The sequence below is a fragment of the Rhinoderma darwinii genome, chromosome 10 (assembly GCF_050947455.1).
Source record: "Rhinoderma darwinii isolate aRhiDar2 chromosome 10, aRhiDar2.hap1, whole genome shotgun sequence".
Classification (NCBI taxonomy): domain Eukaryota; kingdom Metazoa; phylum Chordata; class Amphibia; order Anura; family Rhinodermatidae; genus Rhinoderma; species Rhinoderma darwinii.
The window spans coordinates 85558123-85578512 of record NC_134696.1 but is presented as its reverse complement, the minus strand read 5'-3'; the positions used below and the strand labels follow the sequence as shown (position 1 = coordinate 85578512).

The window sequence follows — 20390 nt, the reverse complement described above, 5'->3', positions numbered from 1 at the left end:
CTACATGGCGACTTTGGCCAGGAAAATGTTGTGCAGCTTAGATCTCCATTGGTTAAGCCTCCCATACCATCCCAGCTTCTGAGGACCCCAAAAATTTGTAAGGAACTGTGTGATGAAGGAAATGGTATTGGAGAAATGTGGATTAGGAATAGATTGACTGTGGATTTAGTTTAAAGAAAAACATTAGTCACCTTTAATTTTATATTTATAACACTCCTTGTATAATGTTATTTGTGCCAAGGGGCTTATAATGCAGATTTAAAGACTATGTAAACCTTTGAAAGTGATATTTTTTTTTGGGGAATAAAAATGTCAGTGTATTTTGTGGAACTTTCAAATTAGTTTTTATTAAAAAAAATGTTTTACTTTTTGAGATACAGCTGCTTTGTATTCTCTATACAGAGCAGCTGTATCTAGAGCTGAGACCTGAATCTGTCAGTCCCGTGGGCCTGACGGGTTCAGTGTCAGCGGATCCTGTGTGTCTCTGACACACAGGATACACCTGTAATCTATCACATCCTTGTCATGAATTTAGATATGATGGATAACATGCAGGACCCGCTGTCACTGAACCCCTCAGTCCTGCAGACCTGACGGGTACAGGATTCAGCGAATGATACAGCTGCTCTGTATAGAGAATACAAAGCAGCTGTATCTCAAAATGTAAAAATAATTTCTAATAAAAACAAATTTGAAAGTTGCACTAATCACACTGATTGACCTTTTATATTTAAAAAAATTAAACTTTCAAAGCCTTTAGGAACTAGAAATGCCTTACTTTTAAGGTAGGTTGGCTGTCATTTTTTATTTTATAAATCTTTCCAACCCTAAAGTGGTAATTTCAGTGCTTTAGAAAAAAACAATTCTTCCTTCCTTAGAAGCCTTGCCTTTCCTAATACAAGTCGATATCTTAGCTTTTGGCATTGCATGCTATAATTTAGTTTATTATCAAAAATTGTAACCAAATCCTTCACCCAATAGTGATCCAGTAGGTATAAATAGCTTGTATATTTTTTGCCCCAAAATGTATAACCTTACAATTGTCAACAATAAACCTAATTTTACTGCCCATTTAGGCGGGGTTCCGAAGGGACGGATACACTGCGTAAAAATCGTGCAGCATGTCCGACCTGGAACCCACAGGATATTCCATCCGGAAAATCGCACCACATTGTGGTGCGATTTTTCAGATGGAAATTCCGCTGTGGAGGAAAGCCGTTCATACTTCTCCCTCCCTTCTCTGACGTCCGCTCTGGATGACGTTTCAGGCCGTGTGACGCTGCAGCCTGTGATTGGCTGCAGCGGTCACATGGGATGCAACGTCATCCCAGGAGGCCAGACTGCTGAAAGAAGGAGGGCTTTCTGGGTAAGTATGATTTTTTTTCTTCCGGCGTTGTGTTTTTTGTGCCGTAAACGCTGTGATTACACCGTAAAAGCCGCAAAGCTTGGCTTTCTGTTGCGGGTTTTGCATCCCCATTAAATTCAATGGGGAAAACCCGCAACGGAAAATGAACAAAAACGCAGCATAAAATGACGTCCTGCGGAATTAAATTCGCACAGCAGGTCAAGTTATTAACATTTACACTGCGGTTTTTTTCCGCAGCGTCGGCATGAGATTTTCTAAATCTCATCCACTTTGCTGCTACTGTAAACGCTCCGGAATTTCCACACAGAATTCCGTTGCGGAAATTCCACAGCATTTACGCTACGTGGGAACCCGGCCTTAGCCAGTTTATCCAGGACCCCCAGTAAGGATAAGACATTCTGTAAAGTATCTACAACACTGCAGAGCTTCTGTCATCTGCGAATACAGATAAAGTGCCATGAGGTTAAACTTCTACATCATTTATAACAGGTTAACCCCTTAAGGACGCAGCTATTTGGGCTTTGAGAGACAGATTTTTTTCAATTTTTTCATCACTGCATTCTGAGAGCCATAATGTTTTGATTTTTGCATCAACGTAGTCGTATAGGCGCTTGTTTTATGCAGGTGGAGTTGTATTTTTTAATTGCATCATTTGCAACATAGAAATACTCTATAAATAAAATAAAAGATTATTTTCGGGGGAATGGAAATTACTGCACGTGTTTTTTTTGTTTTGTTTTTATCGTTCGGTATAAATGACCTTAACTATCTTCCGCAGGTCATTACAATTAGGGTATGTGCACACGTTAACTGCATTTACGTCTGAAATTACGGAGCTGTTTTCAGGAGAAAACAGCTCCGTAATTTCAGACGTAATTGCTCGTCCTCGCATTTTGCGAGGCGTCATTGACGGCCGTAATTTAGAGCTGTTCTTCATTGAATTCAGTGAAAAACGGCTCAAATTACGTCCAAAGAAGTGTCCTGCACTTCTTTGCCGAGGCAGTCATTTTACGCGTCGTTGTTTGACAGCGACGCGTAAATTACAGGTCGTCGGCACAGTACGTCGGCAAACCCATTCAAATGAATGGGCAGATGTTTGCCGACGTATTGGAGCCGTATTTTCAGGCGTAGATCGAGGCATAATACGCCTCGTTTACGCCTGAAAATAGGTTGTGTGAACCCAGCCTTACAGTAATACCACATATTTATGTTTTACTACTTTTGCACTTTTAAAACCCTTTTTAAAAAAACAAAAACATTTTTTTTCTGTCACCACATTCCTAGTGCCATAACTTTATGAAGGCTTATTTTTGCAGGATGAGTAGTAGATTTCATTAGAATCATTTTGGGGTACATAAAACTTAGTGCTGACATTTTCTTTCTATTTTGGGGAGGAGAATATATAAAGAAAAACGAAATTCTGCCATCATTTTTTTATTTTTTAACAGCATTCACCATACAGGATAAAACAATGTGTTGCTTAAGCGCTTGTCCACACACAATGGAATTGCTGCAGGAAATTTCTGCAGAAATTCTGTTGAAAGTAGCATGCTGGGAGATGCTGACCTCTCCTCTGAAAAACGCAGCAATTCTGTCCACTTTAAGAAGCAGGAATTGACATGCTGCGATCTGAAAATTACGCACCGCAGGTCAATTTCTGCACTGAATTTTTACGCAGCGTGTGAATGAGATTTGTTAAATCTCACACACTTTGCTGCTACTGTATCCTGCTGCGTTTTTCCGTCCGCAATTGCGGACGGAAAAAACGCAGCGATTTTGCTGCGTGTGGACGAGCTCTTATAGTACCGGACGTAATGGTTGCGGCGATGCCAATTATGTGTACTTTTTTTACATTTCATTTTTTTCAAGGTAGCAGATTTTTTTTAAGGGGATGAGGGGTTTCCTTTTGTTTTGTTTTCTACTTTTTTTTTTCTGAACATTTTATTTTACTTTTTTATTAAACATTTTCTTTAGTTCCACTCTAGGACTTGACCAGGCAATAGTTTGATAGTTTACATAATACACATAAGTATATTATGCCTGTCAGTGTAAAATTTATTGGCAGCCAGTTAGGACCTACCTCCGGCTGAAGGAAATAATTTTCTGATGGAGTGCTCCTACATACTTAGAGATTGGCTTGGTAATATGATGGATTGTTTTTCTGCAAAATGTTTCCATCCGTAGACGTACTGAGACATAGGGTTTGGGCAAACTGTCCAGAACTTGTTTCACAGGCCAAAGCCTAGAAAGGGGTTTATTCAGCTAGAGCACAAGGATCTGATAATAGGTAATTAGAGATGGACAATGAATGTTACCTGCTGTCACGATCCTGGGGTATAAAGACCCACTAGGCCGCTCCGCCATAGCGGAGTGCTAGCTGGCCAAACAAAAGTCTATGCAAAAGTCTTTAGCACAAGAGTACATGTAAGAGTCCAGACAGACACAAGATGTAGTAGACGCTTTGGCACACATGGTTCGTGGCACAGATGACATGGCAGATGGCACCAGACGTGGCCGATGACACCAGACGTGGCCGATGACACAAGACGTGGCAGATGGCACCAGACGTGGCAATAACACCAGACATGGCAGATGATACTGGAAGTGGCAGATGGTACCACACGTGGCAGATGGCACCAGACGTGGCAGGTGAGGCACACACGACTCCAACAATAGGCTTAGGGTCAGGAACAAACCCAGCAACAGGTGACCGGATACGGGAAGCAGGAAACGGGAACACTGGGAGCAGGATACAACTAAAAGACCATTTGTAATACAAACATGGGTAGACAATAATGATGCTCAGGCAAGGAGGAAGAGGGCAGAGTCCTTTTTATACAGCAGGGAGAGTAGGGATTGGATAGGGAGCTTTTTGTAGGTGCAGCAGCCGAGGACAGTACAGTATGTCCCGTCGTCTCAGAGGAGGAAGACATCGGCACGAGCTCGTGGGTCTGCATTCACGGCCATCGGTGGATGAGTAATGTCGATGGCCCGCGACTTCGGCCATAACACCTGCAGAAGTAGAATCAAAAACAGCTTGGGCTGTGAAGCAAACTCCAGCGGTGGACCAACTGATGGATACAGTCATCATTGTTAGGGGCATATTCATTGTCTATGGTAGCCTCTCCCATTTGCCCTAGACTTGGAGTTTCCTGGTCTCTCCAGGCATTTATTAAGAAAGTGCGTTTATCACCACAATACAGACAAAGGTTATTAGTGCATCTACTGGGACGTTCCTTAGCAGAGGGTTTCATTATTTTTAAATTTACTTTTCTTTTATTTGGACTTAGACGCAGCACATTCATTCCGCTCTATAATCCAAAGCGCACAAACACAAAAACAATAAACAAAAAAATCTAAGTTCAGTGTCTGTCATACATTACTAAACTAAACTAAAATAATACAACAATACTATTATGGGATATAATACCGATGTCTTAAAAAAAAATAAAAAGATTATTTCGGAAAAATTCCCAAAAGGAGAGGATACAGCCATTGGGGGTTCCAATTAAAAAATAGTGGAAGAAAAAAAGGGGCAAAAAAAGTTTAGCCATTAAACCAGAGTTGTGATTGGATTATCTGTCCAACAAGCCCATTTGGTCTTAATACATGAATCCCTCTTTCATCCATACAGATTTCATATAAATGATAGTGATTAACTTTACTTAGCACTTTTTCTAAAGTCGGGAAGAATTCCAATTTCCAATAGTATGGCACATCTAGATACTGAGAAAATCCTGCTGCAGACCCACCTACATCTATGTGGAATATTTTCACAAATAAAATTTAATAGGGCAAATTCCGGTAAGGGAGACACATATTTAGAACATATCCCAAAGAACAGCCGAAATACCTTCCTCCAGAAATTCATAATCTTTTGACACTCCCACCAGACATGTATCAAAGTGCCCTTAGCGTTACATTTACGCCAACATAAATTTGGATATTCGGAGTAGGATTTAGTTAGTCTGGCAAGAGTTAGATACCAGAGGGTTTAATTCTGTCCACTTGCATGGGTTCGTTCAGACACATAGTGAAAAGTAGGTGCCAGCCGGGGTACCCAACGAACACGGTCTGTTTTTCATAAAAACAAATATGCGATTAGCCAAGGAAATCCAAATCGTCCAATGTAGCGGGTAGATACCGGCCTGCCAGAGCTTCCCAAAATGTAGTGACAAGAGCTTCATTGTTCTACTGTATCTCCATGGCAAGAGTGCTGAACTGGATGGCATATTGTCCTACAGTAAATAATGCCCGACCAGGTTCTTCAAGCACCTCTTTAAAAGTCGTTAGGAATGCTTGAATGTCAAACATGATGGGATTGTTCCTTTCCCATCAAGGGGATTCCCAGGCCAGCCCCTCACCAGACAGTAGAGACAAGATGTAGGCTACCTTTGCCAGGTCAGAAGCAAATTATTGCACCATTACCTCAAAATGGATCATGCCTTGGTTCATGGAATCTTCTGCAAAACTTAAATCACCTTCATAGCGAGGAAGATGAAATCCAGGACTGTAGGCAGCAGCTTGAGGTGGTGGCAGTTGCATAACAGGAGCAGCTGGAGTGGACAAAGCATTTAAATGTGTGGACCTGTTTTGTAAAAGTTGATGCATTTGATCCTGGCGGACACGTTGCCTAGATAATTGTTGGGCCAGGTCAGAAACTTTTGCCAGGGAAATGTCAGCGGGGTCCATGACCTGAGCAAACTGTCACGGGGTCTGCAAAGGATGGTGTGAACCCACTGTGTCTAAGGGGACCCCAGGTATTTACCCTTTGACCCCTATACAGGGATCTGGACTTTGCTGTTTGGGAACCCCAGGTCGATGACCCAGAGTAGTCTCCCTTTGCAACGGCCAACGTAAACAGGCCTAGTAAAACATCAGCAGACAGAATGCAATGTCAGGTATAACAAAAGTTAGGGCACCATTTTTAGTTGGGTCCTCTATTAACTGCCCTGGGAAATTATCTTGCACTAAAGAAAGGAAATTTCTTCCCTTGGCTGTACTAGTGTAGTAAAACCCATTTTTCCAGGTTATCATGATAGTTAAGATCACCTAAAATTATCACACTTCCCTTTGTTCTTGTTCCATTTAATTATGCAGTTCAGACACAGACCCCTCATCACTGCTAGGGGGTTTGTAACATATTCAAAAATTCACATTGTCTATTCCCATTTTAAGATCCACCCATACCAACTCAACTGCATTACTTGGTTCATCCATCATACACACTTTAAAGGCTATGTACACCTTTGACATTGTTGTTTTTTTTTTAATAAAATGAAGCATCAGTGTGATTGATGCAACTTCCTAAATGCATTTTATTAAAAATTATTTTTACTTTTTGAGATACAGCTGCTTTGTATCCTGTATACAGAGCAGCTGTATATTGCACTGAATCCTGCATTCGTCAGCTCCGCCGGACAGATGGGTTCAGTGTCAGCGGATCCTGTGTGTCTCTGACATGCAGGATCGAGCTGCTCACATTTCAGTTCATATCTTAGATGTGATCGATTACAGGTGGATCCTGCATTTTTTTTTTGTTTTGCTTTATTGGGAGTTAATTATACTGTCCTTTGTTTTAGCTTGTAACAGTGGAATCTCCTTACTAGCTGTTATGCCCAGTCCCTGATCTCTGGCTGGCCTGTTTAGCCCACCAATTACCACATCACCTCTACCCCTCTCATCTAGTTTCACCAGTTCCCGGCCGCTCCCTCTATTGGTCCCGGTGATCATGTGACTGGTCACATGATTTCCGGGATGCCGTTAGTGGCAGGCTGCTACTGGGTCTTACTAGACTCAGCACAGCCATATTAGTGACAATAGTCACTATAAGAGGGCTGATTTCCCCTGTAACTGGGGCTGCTGTGCAGCCCTAGTTATAGTGGAAAAACATGGTCTAAAAGAAGAAAGTAAGTAAGTCTTTTCTGACCTATGAGGGACAGACCATAGTAATAAAAAAATGAAAATAAAGTGCAAAAAAAATTAATAATAATTACATATAAAATACCCACCCCCAAAGAAACGGTCCCCCGGCCAATCATTGTCGTAACGCTAGCCCTGACCCAATTACCTTAAAATAAACACGTAATATATTAAAATTTACGGTAGACAAAGACAATCACAAACAAAAGGTCTATTTTAGGGCAAAATTATGTTATTACCAGAAAAAAATTGCTAAAAGGTAAAAAAGCTTATTTTTTTTTACTATTATTTTCAAACTTTAAGCCTAAAAATTCTAAAATAGCAAAAATGATGTGTATAAAAATGATAAAAAAAATAAACCTTCATTCTCTACGGAAAAAACATCACGTCGCTAGCGCAACAAATAAAAAAGTTATAGCTGTTTAACTAATGCATGCTAACAATGGCTAAACCGTGTCTGGTCCTGAAGGCTCAAAATAGGCCGGTCCTGAAGCGGTTAAATACTCCTCCAGCCATTTAGGAAACCTCCCCTAGCACAGTGGTCCCCCTTCCATTTAGGTGCAATCCATCATCAGCATAAAGATTGTACCCCAATCAGTGGCGTAACTACCGCGGTAGCAGCCGTAGCGGCTGCTACGGGCCCCACGGCTTGAGGGGGCCCGTGCCGACACGCCCCCCAATATGCCCGGTGGCGTCGCTAGCAGCCATTATGGCTGCTACAGCGGTAGCGCCGCTACTTTGGGGCCCGCGCCGCAGAGCCTCCAACAAGTATGGGCCGGGCGACACAGGCCCTCTCATGCCCGTAGGCGTTGCGAGCACCAAGGGGGCCCCAGTACTAGCGACAGCCAAATACATGCATTAGCGCTGAATGGCAGGGCATGTTCCGTGCCTGACCATTCAGCGCCTTACAATGACGCTGATTGGCTAGCGGCACGATAATGTCATCGTGCCGCTTCCAAGCTTGAAACGCGCTGATTGACGGGGCAAGTCATTCTGCCCCGCCAATCAGCGTCATTGAACGATGCGTCATTCAGCTCCAGTCGACTTGCCACAGCGTGGGAACTGGATCATGGGAGTATATAACGTTTTTTGTTTGTTTTTTCTCATAAAACTGTGAGTGGCATTATCTTTAGTGGGGGCTCTATCTACAGGGGGAGTCGTCTATATGTGGCCTATATACAGGGGGGTCTATATGTGGGGATGTGGGGCACTAGCTACAGGGGTGGTCTGTATGTGGGGCACAATCTACAAGGGGGTCCATATGTGGGTATGTGGGGCACTATATACAGGGGGTCTATATGTGGGGATGTGGGCCACTATATACAGGGGGGCCTATATTTGGGCCACTATATACAGGGGTGGTTTATATGTGGTCCACTATATACAGGGGGGTCTATATGTGGGGATGTGGGCCACTATCTACAGGGGGGTCTATATGTGGGGACGTGGGCCACTATCTACAGGGGGGATCTATTTGTGGGCCACTATCTACAGGGGGGTCTATATGTGGGGATGTGGGCCACTATCTACAGGGGGGGGCTATATGTAGGGATGTGGGCCACTATATACAGGGGGGTCTATATGTGGGCCACTATCTACAGGGGGGTCTATATGTGGGAATGTGGGGCACTATCTACAAGGGGGTCTATATGTGGGGCACTATCTAAAGGGGGAGCTATATGTTAGACACCATACAGGGGTGGGCTATATGTAGAGCACTATCTATAGGGGAGATATTTTTTAGGGCACTTTCTATAGGGGTGGGCTATATGTGGGACACTATATACAGGAGTGGGTTACCTGTGGGGCACTAGCTACAGGGTGGCTATATGTAGGGGACTGTCTACAGGAGTGGGCTATATGTGGGACACTATATACAGGGGGAGCTATATGTGAGACTATATACAGAGGTGGGCTATACATGGAGCACTAGCTATAAGGGAAGCCATATGTAGGGCAGCACGGTGGCTCAGTGGTTAGCACTATTGTCTTGCAGCTCTGGAGTCCATATGTGGGCACTATCTACAGAGGGCTGTATGCGGGACACTATCTACAGGGGCTTCTATGTAGGTCACTATCTACAGAGGCTCTATGGGGGTCACTATCTACAGGGGGCTATGGGGGCACTATCTTCAGGGGGAACGGTGTGTGTGTGTGTGTGTGTGTGTGTGTGTGTGAGACAGTGTATGGTACTATTATAATCAGGGAAACAGTGTATGGCCCTTTATTATATTTAGAAGTGTTGAGAATTTTAACTTCGTTTATAGGTGCAAAAATGTTTTAAAAGTGAGAAGCTGAAGATATCTGAGCGAAAAACTGCAGAAATGGGTCATGGCTGGTAGAAATCCATCATAGATGTCTGGACCGGAGGGAGAAGAAAAGAACTAGAATCTGAGACGTCACCAGTGAGTCACTTAATGTAAATGCTTATTCTGCCTCTAATCAGCACTGTAGTCACTGTATGATCTGCAGCGAGATGATGGTGGTATGATCATGATATTATTTATTTTTTTGCGAAACAGCATCTCCCAGCATATCCTCACCATTGTTCGGGCCATACTGGGAGCTGTAGTTTTACGCCGTACAAACCTATACGGCAGGGGTTTCACTAAATTGAGCTGTATTTGTTCTGGTGCTGTATATATGTACTGAGCTTGGTTCTGTTGCTGTATTTATGTACTGATCTTGGTTCTGATGCTGTATGTAAGTACTGAGCTTGGTTCTGGTGCTGTATATACATATGAGATTGGTTTTGGGGCTGTTCATATGTAATGAGTTAGGTTCTGAGGATGTATATATGTACTGAGGTTGGTTCTGGTGCTGTATTTATGTACGGAGGTTGGTTCTGGTGCTATATATGTATGGGCTTGGTTCTAGTGCTGTATATATTTATGGGCTTGGTTCTAGTGCTGTATTTATGTACTGATCTTGGTTGTGGTACTGTATGTATGTATGTACTGAGCTTGGTTCTGGTGCTGTATATATGTCAGAGCTTGGTTCTAGTGCTGTATTTATGTACTGAGCTTGGTTGTGGTACTCTGTATATGTCAGAGCTTGGTTCTGTATCTGTAATTATATAGGATATATTTATAATAACAAAATTGCAGGGCAGATGGAATTGTTCTCAATTCATTGTATATTTCATGGGAAACTGCGGTAATACATGACCTGTCAATATTTCCAAACATTCCCTTGTATGTTTTTTTCAGATGCAGCAAGCACAATATATGCTAATTACTCATTAGGTGGTCATGGGGCGGTGCCGCTATCCTGAAGAGTCACATAGTCCTGCCTCCAAACCCACATTTCCATGTTTGAGTGACATCTCCCTGGCTGATACAACTTTCTCGGATGTGCCATTGCCTTGTGGCACTATACACAAGGAAGGGGGCTGTGTGGCACTATACACAAAGGGGGGCTGTGGGGCACTATACACAAGGGGGAGCTGTGTGGCACTATAAACAAGTGGGATCTGTGTGGCACTATACACATGGGGGAACTGTATGGCACTATTTACAAGGGGCTGAGTGTGGCGCAATCTACAGGGGTCTGTGTGTGGCACTATCTACTAAGTGGGGGGCTGTGCTGCACTTTCTACTAAGGGGGGGCTGTGTGGCACTATATACAAGGGAGGGGGCTGTGTGGCACTATATACAGTGGGAGCTGTATAGCGCTATATACAGTGGGGGCTTTATGGCAATATCTACAGGGGGGCTGTATGGCACTATCTACAAGGGGGAGGTAGGGGCGTTATCTACAAATGGGGTGTGACACTGTCTATAGGCGAGGCTATATAGCTCTGTCTACAGGGGGGCTGTATGGCACATTCTACAGGGGGCACTATTTATAAGGGGGGCTGGCACCCGGGGGGGGGCCCGGTCAAGAGTTTGCTATGGTGCCCAGTCTTTCCTAGTTACGCCCCTGACCCCAATGCAAAGTCAGCTCAGTGCTCTATGAACCCAGACCCTTTATCTTACACCAAGACCGGAGCTTGCACTCTCTTTGCTTTGTCTGTGTTGCGCATGGCACTGGCAGTATTCCAGAAAACACAACCTTTGAAGATCTTTTCTTCAATTTCAGATCGAATTCCCGAAACTGGCACTTTAGGATCTTCCACCTACTATTTGTTCTGCCATTAGTTCCAGCATGTTCACTGTTTATGTGATCCATATATGTGGGGTTAGTGACTGCCTCCATTTTTTGATCTTGCACTCCTACCATTCTGCCCTGGGAGATTTTAATTAGTTTAATGCTGCTTTCTACCATCCCCAGATATATGTAGGCTTAGTCCCAGTTTTAGGTGTATGTGCAGAGTAGGTCCCCACCTATGGAGGACGCCTTGTCGTGGCAGATGGGCTCACACAATTTGATCAAAGTGTTCGCTAAGAACCTCCCTATTGTAAGTAGATCTAGCAATAATGCATATTTATTTATATTTAGTGGCTTAGGTGACATTAGTGTTCGCAGTGTACTCTCACCATTTTCTTGTGTGCTGTATAAATTTGCAGTCACAGGCGTTCTTGCACCTGTATACACATATATCTAAACAAAAAATATATCTCACAGCGCTCCAGGTAAAGAGTTAAAAAACACTGTGATTTATTGAAGCATCATGGTGCAAGATTTCAATCCCACATTGGGACCTTTTCCAGCATAATGATACATAGTGATTTGGAGGTATATATACCATGTGTCTCATTACAGTATTCAACATCATTATAGAACTTACATATAAATAATTTGTTTTACAATATATAAAACATCACAATGATACAAGTTACAGTGATGCATCGCAGCTATCAACATTTTTAATACAGATGTGCATCAAATATAAAAAATTTAAAATGAGCCTAAATTTAAAAATTCCACACATGTGGAGAAGTTTGGGACGCCAGGAGCACTCACCAATCGCAGGTAAAGGCTGTATAAATATTCAGAGTTGATTTAAACGCAGAACATATTCATCATGTCTGTTCAGCGTTTACATGTAACTACTGCGCATGTCAGAACCGCTACGTCAGCTGACTGAAATACATCGCTAAGCAGCAGTTTGAGCATCTACGCATCTCTCAGTGCGCATGCCTAGAGTAAGATTCTGTCTCCATAGTGGGAGAAGAGGAGCCCTGAGGTGACTATGTGTTTTTTTATTTTTTATTTCATGGGTGAAGCTGAGGAGGATTAGATGGCGCATGGCCACAGTTGTTGCGCCATAATTGTGGCGCATGGCCAATCTGAAAGATGCGACACATTTATAAAGAGGTTTTCGCCTTTTTATTAATGTGTCAGAGTTTACTCCAATTTTTATTTCTATTAAGACTGCCGTATGACATGCTAGTCTTAATAAATTCCCCCCTATGTGTGAAGGAAGCGTTGGAGTGGAGAAAAACTGTTATCCGTCTTCAAGGACAACCAGCAGAAATTTGAAAGGAACAATTTCTAAATAGAGGATTGATGGAGGTGCTGATTCTCCATGAAGAGATCCAGCTTGTAGGGAGTCTTTAGGGTAACACTCCCTGGGAAAAAGTATGCATTTTGTATGTATGGAGAAAGTAATAAAATAACGCAAAAGAAGTACAAAAAGAGTAAAAAATAAATAAATACATTTACAAAGTTACTCAAATTTTCATTGAGATTTTAACAAAAATGTTGAAACCGGAATTCCATTTTTAAGATAAATAGTCCAAAATATTGGTGTCTTCATGACACATTTATGACCATTTCTTATCCTCCTTGCCCAGAAGAGATCATAAACAACACAGAAGGAGAAAGGAGTCCCCATCAAAATGTGGCCTGGTGGGCTGCTGCCCCCTCTTACCTCAGCCCTCTCTTTTATGTAAATACTAGATGACAAGAGAATAGCTCTGCATTAACTATAACATTTTATGGAGCGTTAATTATGGTATATATAGTTTATATCTAGTCTTCATTCTCATTACTGGAGTAATTTTTACTTAAAAGAGTCCTCGTCACTTGAGCAGCTCGGATCCAGTTCCTTTGTGGCATGGCGTATCTGATTTTGTCTTGAGAGCCAGCCTTAGGGTTGTGTGAAATATGATCGGTGCCGTATTTAGATTTTCTGCTGTGCTAGTCCTTATATATAAATGCACCCTGAAAAATGTGTACCAAAGTCCCTCTGTCCGACCACCCATGGTTGAGTGAGATCTGTGAAAAGTTTAAATAGAGGTAGCGAAGGAAGTTTATCATTTTTACCCTTTAACCTATATCATGAGTACATTATAGTGGAACTCCAGTCATTTTCCAAAAACTATGGAAGGAAAAATTTAATAATTTATCACCCACTAGCACCAACCACTCCAGGAACCACACATCAGATTAAGTGAACCTTGTGCTGGTAACAACATTGTATCTTGATAAACCTCCAGACTGTTGGAGGCAACATTTTGGCAGATGTCCGTCTTTGAAGCAGAAACTTTAAAAGGGGTTGCCAACTTTGGACAATACCTTTCCATTAGTAGTGTCCTTTGGAAATAAGCTAATGACTGAGTGTCCTGCAGCACCACCACAGGGGAAAAAAAGCATTACATGATGCCCATCAATATCAATAGGGTGTCTGTGTGTTGCATGGGCAGATCAGGTCTTCCAGACACTTTTTATAACTGATAGAGATCGGGTGGTATTAGAAAATGGATCTTTGAAAACAGACTACCCCATTTCAGAGAGCAGAAAGACTGAAATTATCCCTGAAAAGGTTTACGCCAGTTTTCTAGCATAACAAAGGTAAGCACCATAGTTACACTAAAATTTTTACCTTTCTCGTCACTTTCCAAAAGTAGCAAGAAAAGGGGAAGAGATTTGCACCTTTTAATACGTTTGGCACATTTCCCAGCAATGCAAACAAGTTTAAAACGACAGTTATAATATATTTTCCCCAATGTCTAATGCCCCAGGTTAGTGCCACCACAGTAGTGCCACATACAGAACATCATGGGACTGTCATCTGGAGTGCGGTATCTGTGGCATGTAGGTGACAGTGCAGGTATGCGGAAGGATTTTACCAGTAATATAAAGTGTATATTTTGTATATAGTTATATTTAGGGTGCATGTATAAGAACAATGTTTCAACATTTTGTAAACATCTAATCCACATACAAAATGTAGTAACTTTGTAAATATATTTTATTATTTATCTTGTATTGATCTTGAGTTATAGCCTGTATTATACTCCAGAGCTGCATTCATAATTCTGCTACTTGCCATTTGAAACAGTCAACAGGCTTGTTGTCAGACACCCCCTAACTTTGATGAAATATTGCTACATGAGAGACCCACATTTTACGTGCCTTGGGTTCTGAAATATACATTTCTGGGGCTACCTGCTCAGGTCCAAGACACTCTCATTGTCTACATCAGGGGTCTCAAGTACGCGGCCCGCGGGCCGCATGCGGCCCTTGGGGCTGTCATCTGCGGCCCACGGGACACAGAGTCGCTAGTATCGGCTCTGCTCCGAGACTCTGGAATTCCCTGACATCGCTGTCCACATATGGACAGCGTGTCAGGGTCTTCCCCAGAGCGGAGTCCCGTACAGAGCGCTAGTATAGGCTCTGCTCTGGGACTCTGTGGAATTCCCTGACATCACTGTCCATATATTGACAGTGTGTCAGGGTCTTCCCCAGAGCGGAGACCCGGGCAGAGCGCTAATATCGGCTCTGCTCCAGGACTCTGTGGAATTCCCTGACATCGGTGTCCATGTTTGGACACACGATGTCTGGGGCTTCCCCAGAGCCGGAGTCCCGGGCAGTGCGCTAGTATAGGCTCTGCTCTGGGACTCTGGGGAAGCCTCTGACATCGCTGTCCATACATCGACAATGATGTCAGGGGCTTCCCCAAAGCAGGAGTCCCAGTGATATCAGGAGCACAGCTGGAGTCCCAGGAAGAGCCTACTAGCGCTCTGCCCGGGACTTTAGCTTTGGGGTTGCCCCTGACATCTTTGTCCATATATGGACAGTGATGTCAGGAGCAGAGCTGGAATCCCAGGCAGAGTGCTAGAAGCAGCTCTGCTCCGGGACTCCATCTCTGGGCAAGCCCCTGACATCACTGTGGCAGCATCTGCGGAGGGCACTGTGGCAGCAACTGCGAAAGGCACTGTGGCAGCATCTGCGGAGGGCACTGTGGCAACATCTGTGGAGGGCACTGTGGCATCTGCGGAGGGCACTGTGGCAGCATCTACGGAGGGAACTGTGGCAGCATCTACGGAGGGCACTGTGGCAGCATCTACAGAGGGCTCTGTGGCAGCATCTACAGAGGGCACTGTGGCAGCATCTACAGAGGGCACTGTGGCAGCATCTACAGAGGGCACTGTGGCAGCATCTACAGAGGGCACTGTGGCATTATCTAGGGGTGTGTTGCATTATCTACAGAGGGCACTGTGGCATTATCTACAGAGGGCACTGTGGCAGCAACTACAGAGGACTCTGTGGCAGCATCTACAGAGGGCACTGTGGCTGCATCTACAGAGGGCACTGCGGCAGCATCCACAGAGGGCACTGCGGCAGCATCCACAGAAGGCACCGCGGCAGCATCCACAGAGGGCACCGCGGCAGCATCCACAGAGGGCACTGCGGCAGCATCCACCCAGGGCACTGCAGCAGCATCCACCAAGGGCACTGTGGCACTATCTAAAAAGGGGCTGCCCAATCTTGACATGTGTCCATGTTTGGACACACGATGTCTGGGGCTTCCCCAGTGTCGGAGTCCCGGGCAGTGCGCTAGTATAGGCTCTGCTCTGGGACTCTGGGGAAGCCTCTGACATCGCTGTCCATACATCGACAATGATGTCAGGGGCTTCCCCAAAGCAGGAGTCCCAGTGATATCAGGAGCACAGCTGGAGTCCCAGGAAGAGCCTACTAGCGCTCTTCCCGGGACTTTAGCTTTGGGGTTGCCCCTGACATCTCTGTCCATATATGGACAGTGATGTCAGGAGCAGAGCTGGAATCCCAGGCAGAGTGCTAGAAGCAGCTCTGCTCCGGGACTCCATCTCTGGGCAAGCCCCTGACATCACTGTGGCAGCATCTGCGGAGGGCACTGTGGCAGCAACTGCGAAAGGCACTGTGGCAGCATCTGCGGAGGGCACTGTGGCAGCATCTGTGGAGGGCACTGTGGCAGCATCTGCGGAGTGCACTGTGGCAGCATCTATGGAGGGCACTGTGGCAGCATCTACAGAGGGCACTGTGGCAGCATCTACAGAGGGCTCTGTGGCAGCATCTACAGAGGGCACTGTGGCAGCATCTACAGAGGGCACTGTGGCAGCATCTACAGAGGGCACTGTGGCATTATCTAGGGGTGTGTTGCATTATCTACAGAGGGCACTGTGGCATTATCTACAGAGGACTCTGTGGCAGCATCTACAGAGGGCACTGTGGCTGCATCTACAGAGGGCACTGCGGCAGCATCCACAGAGGGCACTGCGGCAGCATCCACAGAAAGCACTGCGGCAGCATCCACAGAGGGCACCGCGGCAGCATCCACAGAGGGCACTGCGGCAGCATCCACAGAAGGCACTGCGGCAGCATCCACCCAGGGCACTGCGGCAGGATCCACGGAGGGCACTGTGGCACTATCTAAAAAGGGGCTGCCGAATCTTGACATGTGTGTCTGCCAAACGCTGCTAACTGAGCCGCCGGACTGCATTTAGTGAAACTTAAACTGGAAAACTGGATTGTTGAAATAAGCACGTGGAGAAATATCTCAAATTTTAAACCTAGCGCTATTATTATAGTAATGCAGTATTATTGTAATGTAGTATTGTTATACTAATGTAGTATTATTATAGTAATCTAGTATTATAGTAATGTAGTAGTAGTTCAAATAACTAATTGATTAACAATAATTTAGTATTGTATAATATTTGAAAGTAATGCGACCCGTCAACTTCCCATTTTTTCTATATGCGGCCCACTTACCCGGCTGAGTTTGAGACCCCTGGTCTACATAGAGGGGTGCCATAATCCAGTGGTTCATAATTCCACTCTATACAAAGACTGAAGGTATGTGAGAGTGAACACATAGACATTACAATAATTATTATAATATTAATTGTTACTTTTATGGTAGTGACATGATCGTTTCTGGCCAAAGGAATTTTTTCCAGCTAATTTTCACAGAAGTTACTGATACACGCTACAGCTATGGGACGAAAGCGCACGTGTGCAAGAATACACAGATGAATATTTGCAACAGTGGGGATGATTATCTATGAGGAAAATCATTTCCATCATAGTTGAGTTGAATATATTGGAATCCCACTCGGATTGGGGATATATTTTTCTCACTTTTTCAATTTCAAAGGATTCTATCGATTTTCTACAGAAAATGGAGGCGGTCAGACCTTCCCCTGTCTTATGTAGGCAGACAATAGGTTTGGCCGGTTGGACACCAGAGGTATGTCTCACAGCAGCTCGTCTTCTCCAACTCAATAGAATGAACGCGATTGTCCAGCAAACATTATATTTTTGCATCTATGGCCAACTTTAGATACCTGGTCTGTTGGCTCAGAGGTCCAGCATACTGTAACTGTATGACTGAAGCTAGACTTATAGATTCACCCCGTGCAATGAAAGCTTCATTGCCCAATTTTATTTAATTTTTTGTTACCTTGATTATACTTGTTTTTTTTCTAGAAACATAGTAGTATCTATGTAAATTTCTAATAAAATTTGTCACAAAGATTATTGCTGTAAACTCTCATTGTCAGTTGTATTCTCAAAAGTTTCAGTGTGCCTATGAACAACTTAAGAGGATAAGTGGTTGTCAAGATTGCCTAATACAGCCATAGATGTAAGGTTGGATTCACACATGCAGTTTTTGATGCAGGTTTACGGTAGCCAAAGACATAAGTGGATCATAAAGGAAGGAAAAGTATAAACAAAGGACATCACACCAGAGACTTCCGTCGTAAGCGAATACGTCTGGAGTATTTCCCAACATATACCTCCAACGAAAGGCTCCCATGTATGCCACTGGCATACATCACCCAAAGAGTCTCATTGTAAAAAAAAAAGCGTATACCTGCCTCTGCATGAAAAAGTGTAGTCGACCAATCTATTCTATACAGTAAAAAACAAAAAGTAAGTCAATGCATACTACACGGACATATGCCGGAAGAACACTTTCAGGATTACGGTTAATGGAGCCCTATGATATCTTTGGCATAAGAGCCAGGAGCTTTTACTTGTAAGTTTTAAACAAGATGTGAACCTAGCCTTATGTGTCCTCTTTTTTTTCTACTATCCACTCCTGGCTTTTGGCAGCAAAACTGCATCAAAAACTGCAAGTGTGACCAAGGGAAATGTTTTCAGTCAAAACCAGTATAGAACTCCTCAGTCATGACTGGTTAAACGGTTAACGTTAAATTATTGTAGCTGTTGAATGAGAAACTACCTAGAACGTAATACAGTGAACAATATTTGCAGCAAATTTTTACATAAAAAATCATTCCCATTGTACAAATATTTTTTATTGTATGCCTCTTTCACGACCAGCATCTTGAAAAATATAAGAACCCTGGTTGGTCACTTGAGGTAGTCTTTGACACGGACGTTCTTCTTTAATTTGACATTGATATTATGGTTTGTGGCTAATAAAGGGACAAACCACTGGAACCATTGGGATTTAGGCTACACAGAAAACTTTAGTTGTCGTTCCTCCGAGCTGACAAAAGAGTTTCCATGGATTAACAGTATAAGCAAATATAAGGTCTTGAATGTACCCAAAATATAATAGTTATTTTTTAATAACTTTCAGCATTTTAGTAAAACTTTCTGCCCTAAGATACTACCAGACTTACACCTAAGATGAATAGTTGATGTGAAAAAATGCCTTTAAGAAAAATAGTTTTAACTACAACAGAAAATGTGGAACTTTTGTAAACTCATGCTTTACACTCAAATTCAAATGATTGTCATAGCATTTTGCAAAGGCTCTTTTGAAGTATATAACCAACCTCCAGACATCATTCCCAAAAGAAATGTGCACCTGCTTTGTGCCTTCATTCAAAATTTTCATAGTAGATGTACCAGTATTTTCACAAAAACAACTAAATTACTGTGAATTAGATTGTAACTCTTACCGGTAAAGACAGATCCCTTTCATCTCGGAATTCAGGTAGCGTTTCTAAACAGAAGATCACTATAGAAATCAAGATGACCATGACTGAAATAATGGCAATGATACGAGCTGCAGATGAGCTGTCTGGGTGTTCAAAGAGGAGCCAAACTTGCTTCATAAACTCACATTCAGGAAGAAGTCTCTCCTCCTCTTTAAGAAATCCTTCATCTGCCCTAAATTTCATGATTACTTCATCTCCAAGCTGGTAAAACATCAGCTCCTCCATGAAGACATCTAGGGGTACATTAGTGGGCCGTCTTAATCGACCCCCTGACTGATAAAAGTATAGTATTGAGTCAAAACATGGCCGGTTCCGATCAAAGAAATACTCATTCCTCAATGGATCAAAAAATCGCATTCGTTTCCTTGGGTCTCCCAACAAGGTTTCAGGGAACCGACTCAGTGTCCTTATCTGCGTCTCAAACCTTAATCCGGACACATTGATAACCACTCTTTCACAGCAGTCTTTCAGGCGGCAAAGTTCATACTTCTTCTCATCGGATACCACCACGAGGTTCGAGCTCCCAATTACTTCATCACCGTTCTCCATGACTGAGAGCATTTAAGTGTTCTCAAGGTAATCCCAGTAGAGTTATCATATCCATAGCCTGTCTTTCGTTTTTTTTAATTTACTTGTTATTCTGCTTTCTTTATAGTTTTTACATTTTCTTTTCCCTTCTTCATGTGGTGGCCACTTTCAAAATCTTTCTCTTTTTCTGAGCTGGGAGAGACAAGTTTACATATTATGTCTGGTTGGTTCTCCCTTAAAAGTTTGCCTAATGTTCCTGAAATCCTAAAGTTCCTTTGTAAAGTTTACTTCCAGTGGAGTTTTCTTCCATTAAATGAGGAGACACACCAGATTTCCCTCATAAGCTTGGTCTTTCTGTTTTGTGATCCTGCCTGCCTCGCTGGCTCAGGGGATTAACGTTATGTCACATTTGCTCTTGCTGTCTGTATACTTCTTTCCAGACCTTCATA

The 20390-nt window shown here is 43.2% G+C and overlaps 1 protein-coding gene across 1 annotated transcript in view; it reads right to left on the bottom strand.

Annotated features, from left to right (window-relative positions):
• LOC142661529 (potassium voltage-gated channel subfamily A member 7-like) overlaps positions 1-19974 on the bottom strand; it is a 42578-nt gene extending 22604 nt beyond the window's left edge. The window contains exon 1 of the mRNA XM_075838940.1: positions 19375-19974. Coding sequence (XP_075695055.1) covers positions 19375-19974 — 600 coding nt within the window. The remainder of the gene's footprint in view (positions 1-19374) is intronic.
• Positions 19975-20390: the final 416 nt, after the last annotated feature.